At 35.8% G+C, this 9993-nt stretch overlaps 1 protein-coding gene across 1 annotated transcript in view; it reads right to left on the reverse strand.

Moving 5' to 3' along the window:
- Positions 1-4566: 4566 nt before the first annotated feature.
- The window catches only part of alp3 (alkaline phosphatase 3), a 16138-nt gene continuing 10711 nt past the window's right edge, over positions 4567-9993 (reverse strand). The window contains exons 6-11 of the mRNA XM_016480804.1: positions 9388-9528; positions 9015-9084; positions 8151-8285; positions 7716-7907; positions 5136-5252; positions 4567-5051 (exon numbers count right to left, since the gene is read on the reverse strand). Coding sequence (XP_016336290.1) covers positions 4741-5051; positions 5136-5252; positions 7716-7907; positions 8151-8285; positions 9015-9084; positions 9388-9528 — 966 coding nt within the window. The 3' untranslated portion in view covers positions 4567-4740. The remainder of the gene's footprint in view (positions 5052-5135; positions 5253-7715; positions 7908-8150; positions 8286-9014; positions 9085-9387; positions 9529-9993) is intronic.

Here is a 9993-nt window from a genome sequence, read left to right on the forward strand (position 1 = left end):
ACACAACATCTGCACAAATAGATTAGATAGAGAGATAGATAGATAGAGAGAGAGAGAGACAGATAGATGGATGGATGGATGGATGGATAGATAGATAGATAGATACTGCATTGCTGTCTACATATATAAGAAAGCATCCTAACTGGAATCTAAATGGTGAAGCATGTGCAACTGAAGCATGCGGCTCACAATTGATTTCAATAGAGTTTGGGTTCATGCAATGGACTAATAAGCATAAAAATACACAGCACACACAAATATTGTGTAAAACAGTAACATTTTTATCTGAGCTCATCAGATTGCATTCTGGCATCGCCCTCTCTATGAAGACAGAAGGTATTTAATGCCAGAGTTATTATAGCAGAAGTGTAGTGATATCTTGAAACGCAGCTGATAGATAGATAGAGAGAGAGAGAGAGAGAGAGACAGATATATGGATGGATGGATGGATAGATAGATAGATATATATGGATGGATGGATGGATAGATAGATAGATACTGCATTGCTGTCTACATATATAAGAAAGCATCCTAACTGGGATCTAAATGGTGAAGCATGTGCAAATGAAGCATGCGGCTCACAATTGATTTCAATAGAGTTTGGGTTCATGCAATGGACTAATAAGCATAAAAATACACAGCACACACAAATATTGTGTAAAACAGTAACATTTTTATCTGAGCTCATCAGATTGCATTCTGGCATCGCCCTCTCTATGAAGACAGAAGGTATTTAATGCCAGAGTTATTATAGCAGAAGTGTAGTGATATCTTGAAACGCAGCTCACTAGGTTTTGGAACACAGAGAGAGTTTCTGCCTCAGGAAAACCATTAGGATTTGTCTTTTTTCATCTGCAATGGCTCGCATGTTTCTGTCTATACCTGTAACAAATGCATGCAAATGCACCTTTGCATCGTAACACGCTTAACTAAGACTCTCTCAGGTTTGATGAGACACAGCAGATGTTCTAACAGTTACATTAATGACTCACGCCCTGCTAAAAATAACCGTCTTTGGGTGTGATTTATTATTTATATGCGTGCGCGTGTGTGCTCCGCCTCTCTTCTGTAGCATCGCTGTTGAAGGGCAGTGTTGAGGAAAGTTACTTTTAAAAGTAATGCATCACAATATTGCGTTACTCTTTAAAAAAAGTAACTATTCGCGGTACTTTAAAAAAGTAATGCATTACGTTACTTTTGCGTTACTTTTTAGCCTACATAAATACTTTTTGTTAACATTTAACTATTGCAGGTTTGCATAATATTATGAGTTTGATATACTGATACTGAACTGTTTTTGTGCAAATGAGATGAGTAAATGCATGTTGACATTTAGTCTAGAACTACAGTAGCATCTCAACATGAGGACAGGAGAGCTGTCAGTCAGTACATGGGAAAACAAAGTAACTGGAGTTACTTATTTGAAAAAGTAACTCAGATATTTTCTTCTAAATTAAAAAGGAATGTGTTACTTTACTAGCAGTGTTGGGGGTAATGCATTACAAGTAACGCGAGTTACGTAATCAGATTACTTTAAGTAACTAGTAAAGTAACGCATTACTTTTTCATTTAGAAGGAAACATCGGAGTTACTTTTTCAAATAAGTAACTCCCGTTACTTTGTTTCCATGTGTTGAGTGACAGCTCTGGTGTTGCCATGGTGACAGAAATCAGGAGTAAGTGCAGAGCGTTGTGTGTGAACATGATCTTACTGTAGTTCTAGACTAAATATCAACATGTGTTTACTCATCTCACCTGCACAAAAACACATTCAGTATTCCTCAAAATGAATAAAAACAGTCAAATGCAAACTCAGAATATTATACAAACCTGCAATAATTAAATGTGTTAAATAAGACAAATATCATTTATGTATTTAATCCCATTTTATTAACCAATGTCCTTGCTACTGACCTTCGATAATCCAATTTAACCATACTAATAATCAAAAATGACACATTTGTGTTTGATTTTAGTTATTGCTGAATAGTGTTGAACTTTCTTCTCCTGCGTCATATTCTTTTATTTTTTTGAGCAGCGCCCTCTACTGTACAGACGTGAATTTACATTTCCTTCAGCCTGAGGCGTATTCATTTCACTTTTCTTATGAAAGGGCTTTTATGTTTGTAAAATAACTTTTTTATTTTAAAAACAAACAAGCAAGCCCCGCCCAGATTTAAAAAGTAACTCAAAAGTAACGTAATGCATTACTTTCCATAAAAAGTAACTAAGAAACGTAATTAGTTACTTTTTTTAGGGAGTAACGCAATATTGTAATGCATTACTTTTAAAAGTAACTTTCCCCAACACTGGTTACTAGTTACTTGGGAAAAAAGTAATCTGATTAACTCGCGTTACTTGTAATGCATCACCCCCAACACTGGTTACTAGTTACTTGGGAAAAAAGTAATCTGATTAACTCACGTTACTTGTAATGCATCACCCCCAACACTGGTGAAGAGGATAAAGAAAGTTATTATGTGCATTAAAATGCTCGGATGTCATAACAAATGTCAGTATACCAGGAAGATATACCTTAGTAAGTATACCTTACCTTCACACTGTGGAAATACAAATGGAAGACAGAAGACAACGAGCGCAGCGCTGAAAAGGGGCGGGGCTACATAATATGACGTCAATGCTCATCAAATATTTTCATCAATAGCATACAGATTCAGTTTAAAGTTACGATTCAATGTGAAATCAAAATGTACGTTTTCATAACAAATATCGCTGGTTTACTTGATTCGTTATGATTAACCAGCGAACTTGTATGTGGAGAAATAATATTAATCATTAATATCATACTCCACTTTTCATGATCCAGTCAAGTCCCATCCTATTCATCTGTTACTCAAAAATTGCTTTATTGAGAAGTATATAAATTTTAATAGTTCATACACTACATCTTACGCAAACAAAAACACGCTCTATAAATGTTCTACTGACGTTATGAAAACGTTATTTCCGAACGACCAAATGTTTTTTACATAAATGTTTTATTTTGTTTTGTTATGTGAATGTTAAGGGAACATATTTCATTTGACCATTTTGCAAACATTATGGGAATGTTACTTTTGAATGTTCTCAGCATACAAGTAGCAACATTTAAAAAACGTTAGACGAACTTCCAACAAAAACGTTTCAGAAAAAAAAAAAAACATTCAATGAACAACGTTTAAATAATGTTTTGTGCTAACCTGCTAAAGACCAGATCCCGATTAACAAACTTTTTATTGAAGGGATGCTCTGCTAACGTTCCCTTTAAGTTATGAAAACGTTATTTCGAAAAATGTTTTTTACATTTTTTAAATGTTTAAAAAAATACATTTTTTGTTGTTGTTGTTGTTATTTAGTTATATGTTATTTATATTAGACGAACGTCTTTTTCAGAAAAATGAACGATGTATAAAGGTAGATGTATTATTAACATACATTAAGATGTATTTTTACGTATTACTATTGTTACTTACAAAACTTTCCAAGTGTTAAAATTTAAAGTCCGCATGGAACGGAAATTGTGATCGTCTTTTCTTCTCAATTGCGACACATATCCAAGTGGCAAGAAAAATGTAGGGTGGGACTTGATATTTATTGGGAATTGATTGGATTGGATATTAGAAAAACAAATTATAATGACGTTCACAGATAAATCATTTATAATAAATACTTAATTAAATATTCCATAAAAATAAGAATTGTCAATTTTGTTTTTGACAATTTTGATGTTGATGCATTTCCTGTTAAACTGTAAGACATTTGCTGTGTCCCAATTCGCATACTATCCGTCCTAAATAGTATTCGAAAATAGAATTAATATGTCTTAATCATAGTATGTTTAAAAAAGTATGCCAAAGATTCTCGGATGGTCTACTACTTCCGGTTAGAATTCGAAGTGCAGATCGATGCACACTCTAACGGCTAATATTGCGCAGTGGACGAGGATTCAATTAGAACTACAAACACGCATTAAAAACTACAAACATGGCGGATATACAGTACGTGACTAACGGGACAGGTAGATAAACGGATTTGAGTGATAAATAATCAATGTCTAACCTGATGAAAAAATATAAATTGAATGTTATCCACGTTATATTTCATCTGCGGCAACACTGTGAACTTTTATAATGATACGTTTGGTCATTAACTTTTAAATGCGTCATGCAAACACATGAGCAGAGTTCTCGGCATGATAGACCCGCGACTAGCAGATCTCAACGTACCTCTTAATTTCTCTCCAATACCTTAGGAAATCAAATTAAACGAAATGTGGATGACGTTAACTGTGATAAGATGATTGACAGGGCAGTTTAAACAGTGACAGAATGCACGTGTCCGTTAAAGAAGCAGCTATGACGAAGTAGTATGTCCCAAAGCTTGCCTACTATTCTTCTACATACTCAAAAGTATGTACTTTTTCTTCACAAAAAGAGTACATACTTTTAGGGCATAGTATAAGTAGGCGAATTGGGACGCAGCATTACTGAAGATTTCATTAACGGGAAGAACATTCTCATTCTAAAAAGCATTTTATTGGAAACATTTGTACATGCCACTAGATGCAAGATTATGTCATTATTTTCGGACTGAAGATAGAAGTCTTTAAATGTGTTGCATTTGCCATTTCTTGTTGTCTGTCAGTTTCGATTCCCACAGTCTTATCCAGGACTTGCAGGCAGTTGCAACGAACACCTTTAATTAAGAAACACCTTATAATTAAAGGGTTTTCTTTTCTCTCTCAGTGCAATAAAACACTCATGCATACGCTCAGCATCACTGTCGTCATGGCGCAGAGCGCCGTGTTGGGGGCAGAGCTTCCCGGCTCAGTGGATGTGAAGGAAATCTCATCAGGTTCAGTGGTGGCAGCACAGTGTTCCTGATTGGTGCCGACGCAGGCCGCGAATGCCATGGCATGTGGGATGTAGTTCTGCTCGTAAACACCCTGGAAGAGGTGAGCCATGGGGCCGCGGGCAAACAGCGCCACATCCTCGCCTCCGTGGGTCTCAGAGTCCAGCGGGGCGGCCGACTGCTGAACGTAGTCCTTATCGGCTGAGAGAGAGAGCGAGAATGAGAATAAACACTCACAACAGCAGCGCTTGCAGTGCGTGAAGCATTAAAATATCAGTTTCTTACTGGTGTCGACGTTACGGATGTCTGGACGCTTGTTGTCAGTTATTTTGTGTCCCGGTCCGTTTCCGTACATCAGAGTTGTGTAGGGTAAAAAGTCCATGGCAAAGATTGGAGACTTTCCTGAGAGATGGAAATTATAATGATTAAGGGTGTAATGGGACACAAAAATTACAGTTGGGAAAGTTTTCAGTACTGCAGCGGAAAAATAAATAAATAAATAAATAAGTTGGTTACTGAATAAACGTTGGCTCTGTCTTTCAACACTCTTCGTACCACAGCATAAATGGGCGATTAATATTTGTACATATGGTCGCTTACTGGGTGTTTATGCAATTAAAAAAAAAAATCGTTAATCACTTTTTAAACAGCAACACACTACTTCAGTCTCACAGCCTTGTTTTTATTCCTGTCAAAAATGAAATATGGCACTAGGTCTATTGTCTTATACTCATTTGAATATGATGGAAGCCCATTTCCGCCACTGAATAAAAAAATAAAAAAGGTAGGCTAATTGTAGCTTTTCATCTTACTGTTTCTACATTTTTGTGCAATTCTGACTTTTTTCTCGCGAATTTGACTTTTTTCTCATTATTACGTGATTGAAACTCGCAAAAGCGAGTTATAAAGTCAGAATTGCGTGATAAGAAACTCACAATTCTGAGAAATAAACTCGCAATTCTAACTTTTTTCTCAGAATTGTTTATATCTCACAATTGCGAGTTATAAAGTCAGAATTGTTAGATATAAACTCAAAATTGTAAGAAAATAATCAGTCTTTTTTCCCTCAGAATTGGACACTATATCTCACAATTTTCTCACAATTTTGAGAAAGTCAGAATTATGAGAAAAAAAGTTATAACTGTGATATATAAATTTGCACTTGTGAGAAAAAGTCAGAATTGCCAGTATATATCATGCAATTCTGACTATTTCTCGCAATTGCGAGTTTGTCTCGCAATTCTGACTATTTCTCGCAATTGCGAGTTTGTCACGCAATTCTGACTTTATTTCTCGCAATTCTGACTTTTTAATTCGCAATTGTGAGTTTGTCACGCAATTCTGACTATTTCTCGCAATTGCGAGTTTGTCACGCAATTCTGACTTTTTAATTCGCAATTGTGAGTTTGTCACGCAATTCTGACTTTTTCATTCGCAATTGCGAGTTTGTCACGCAATTCTGACTTTTTAATTCGCAATTGTGAGTTTGTCACGCAATTCTGACTTTTTAATTCGCAATTGTGAGTTTGTCACGCAATTCTGACTATTTCTCGCAATTGCGAGTTTATGTCACGCAATTCTGACTTTTTCATTCGCAATTGCGAGTTTGTCACGCAATTCTGACTTTTTAATTCGCAATTGTGAGTTTGTCACGCAATTCTGACTTTTTAATTCGCAATTGTGAGTTTGTCACGCAATTCTGACTTTTTAATTCGCAATTGTGAGTTTGTCACGCAATTCTGACTTTTTAATTCGCAATTGTGAGTTTGTCACGCAATTCTGACTTTTTAATTCGCAATTGTGAGTTTGTCACGCAATTCTGACTTTTTCATTCGCAATTGCGAGTTTGTCACCCAATTCTGACTTTATTTCTCGCAATTGCGAGTTTATGTCACGCAATTCTGACTTTTTCATTCGCAATTGCGAGTTTGTCACGCAATTCTGACTTTATTTCTCGCAATTGCGAGTTTATGTCACGCAATTCTGACTTTTTCATTCGCAATTGCGAGTTTGTCACCCAATTCTGACTTTATTTCTCGCAATTGCGAGTTTATGTCACGCAATTCTGACTTTTTCATTCGCAATTGCGAGTTTGTCACCCAATTCTGACTTTATTTCTCGCAATTGCGAGTTTATGTCACGCAATTCTGACTTTTTCATTCGCAATTGCGAGTTTGTCACGCAATTCTGACTTTTTCATTCGCAATTGCGAGTTTGTCACCCAATTCTGACTTTATTTCTCGCAATTGCGAGTTTATGTCACGCAATTTTGACTTTTTAATTCGCAATTGTGAGTTTGTCATGCAATTCTGACTATTTCTCGCAATTGCGAGTTTATGTAACGCAATTCTGACTTTTTCATTCGCAATTGCGAGTTTGTCACCCAATTCTGACTTTATTTCTCGCAATTGCGAGTTTATGTCACGCAATTCTGACTTTTTAATTCGCAAATGCAAGTTTGTCACGCAATTCTGACTATTTCTCGCAGTTGCAAGTTTATGTCACGCAATTCTGACTTTATTTCTCGCAATTGTGAGTTTATGTCACGCAATTCTGACTTTTTAATTCGCAATTGCGAGTTTATATCACACAATTCTGGTAAAAAAGTCAGAATTGCAAGATGTAAACTCACAATTGCAAGAAAAAAAAAGTCAGAATTGTGAGACTAAAAAGTCGCAATTACCGTTCAAATTTTTTTTTTCAGTGGCAGAAACGGACTTCCATAGAAAATACAAACAGAGTTTCTAAATATGTTCCTCAGAGAAGTTAAGTGGTTAAAATAATACTGCATTCATTCGTCTGAAAGACAGATACGGAATATTTTCGTTATTAATACTTGTAGTGCACATGCGAACCGAAACGTACCCAGAATGCTGTTCCCTCTGAACGGGTAGCCGTTGAAAGTAAAGGCGTGGGAGTGGTCAGCCGTGACGACTGTCAGAGTCTCCTCCTCATTGGTCAGCTCCAGTCCGCGGGCGACAGCGTCGTCAAGGGCAACCGCCTCATGCAGCGCCATGGATGCTCGACTGTCATGGTGTCCCTGATCGATACGACCGCCTGTGAAAGGATACGAAGATCAAATCTGATCGACGAACATGTGAGATTTTAATCTGAGTTTGATTCATCTGACAATGACGCTAAACTACAGATATTGCACCTGGTTTATTAATAGATTCAATTTTCTGATTGATTAGTGAATAGATTTGTGGGTGGATGGACTGATCAGCAATGAATTGGTCTTTTTGTTGGTTGATTGTTTGGTTATTTGGTTGATGGATTGCTTGTTTGTAAATTGATTACCTTCGACCAGCAGGAAGAATCCTTTGGGATTTTTCTTCAGGATCCGAATGGCTTTCTCTGTGGTTTCCGAGATGGAGGGATCCATGCTGGGATCTCTCTCCACATCAAACCGAAGATCACCCGGCTCAAAGAGGGCTAGAGAGACAACATTTCCCCATTTTTATTCCAAATGCCATTCAAAGACCTTGAAACTCAATGCAGCACGAAGCAGGGTTATTAGCATTTACTAAAACTAAAACTAAAGCTAGGGTTATTTTAATTTAAATAAAGATTAAATAAAACAAATAAAAATAAATGTAATAAATATTATAAATATAAAAAAATTAAATTATGAAATACATTTTAATTGCTAGGGTTAGAGTTGGGGTTATTTTAACTGAAAAAAGATATTAAATAATAAAAATAAAAATAATAAAATTATGAAAAACATTTTAATCATTAGGGTTACAGTTAGGGTTATTTTAATTGAAATAAATACTAATTAATATAAATAAAGATAAATATAATAAGTATTAAAAATAATATTAGATGAAAAACCTAAACTAAACAAAAATGAAAAATGTTGCCTTGGCAACTAACTGAAATGAGTTAAAGTTACTATTTGGAAAGAAACTGAACTAAAACTAAAATAAAAATAAATATTTATTTAAATATTTAAAAAAAAATCACAAAAGCATATAAGAAAAAATTACCAAAAATTAAACTAAAATCTCAATTAAAATATAAAAAGGGTAAAAGTAAAAACTCTAATAGTACATGAATAATACAAATAAGACTTGTATGAATCTCATGAGCTCAGTTGCTCTGGTTTAGAAACTCAAACTCTTTGAGATCATTTGTCTTGTCTGAATGAATGTCTCTCACACATCAGATAATCTGTCTTTTCAGGGTCCACTGCATCAAAGTCTGTCTTATTCCACACGTATCTTGCAACCTACACGTTTATGAGAAATATTGTGTGTGAAGATAATGCTGAAATGTGTTTTGAATATAGTTTAAAATATGTGCTTTCTTCATTCATGTTTCTGGTCTTATTGTGAATGTTTCATCAGTGCACGTTATTCTAAAGAAAATACATGTTTGTCTTCATGAGTCTTCATCAAAATGCAGTAATTTTCTCAGAATCTGAAACAGTTTCAGCATCTAATCAAGTCCTACCTTTCTGTCGTTCTTTCTTGCTACATGGAAAGGAAATATTTCACAGTAATGAACCAGATGCTCTTCTGGGTTTCCTTACCTTTCCCTCTTTCATGCTCAGCCACTCATTTACGAGGTTTCTGTTGTCATTTCTCTGTCCTTGTGCGCTCAGGTCTGTGGGATACTCCGGATCGGGAAACCCTTTAGGCGTCATGTACTTCCGACCTCCTCCGATGATCACCTGCACACAAAGTCATCTATTCGCTCTCCAGTTTTCATCAGGCAAACGAAGACTGAGTGCAAATGATATAAGCCCCGTTTACAGATCACACTCAACACCAAGATCGTGATGAGTTTGTTTCTTCATCAGGTTTGTAGAAATGTAGCATTGCATCAGTGTCTCAGCAATTGATGCTCTGCAGTGAATGGGTGCCGTCAGAATGAGAGTCCAAACAGCTGATAAAAACATCACAATAATCCACAAGTAATCCACAGCACTCCAGTCCATCAGTTAACATCTGGAGAAGACAAAAGCTGAAACAAATCCAGCATTAAGACGTTTTAACTAAAATACATTGAGTCTATAATCCATAATAACTCTTCCTCCAGTGAAAAAGTGTTCTGGTGTGAATAAGGAGAGAAATCTGCACAGATCAAGCAGCGTTTAAACAGCTCTAAACTAATATGTGGCTGGATTTTGATGCGA

Source organism: Sinocyclocheilus anshuiensis, unplaced genomic scaffold (genome assembly GCF_001515605.1).
Source record: "Sinocyclocheilus anshuiensis isolate Anshui unplaced genomic scaffold, SAMN03320099.WGS_v1.1 scaffold2917, whole genome shotgun sequence".
Classification (NCBI taxonomy): domain Eukaryota; kingdom Metazoa; phylum Chordata; class Actinopteri; order Cypriniformes; family Cyprinidae; genus Sinocyclocheilus; species Sinocyclocheilus anshuiensis.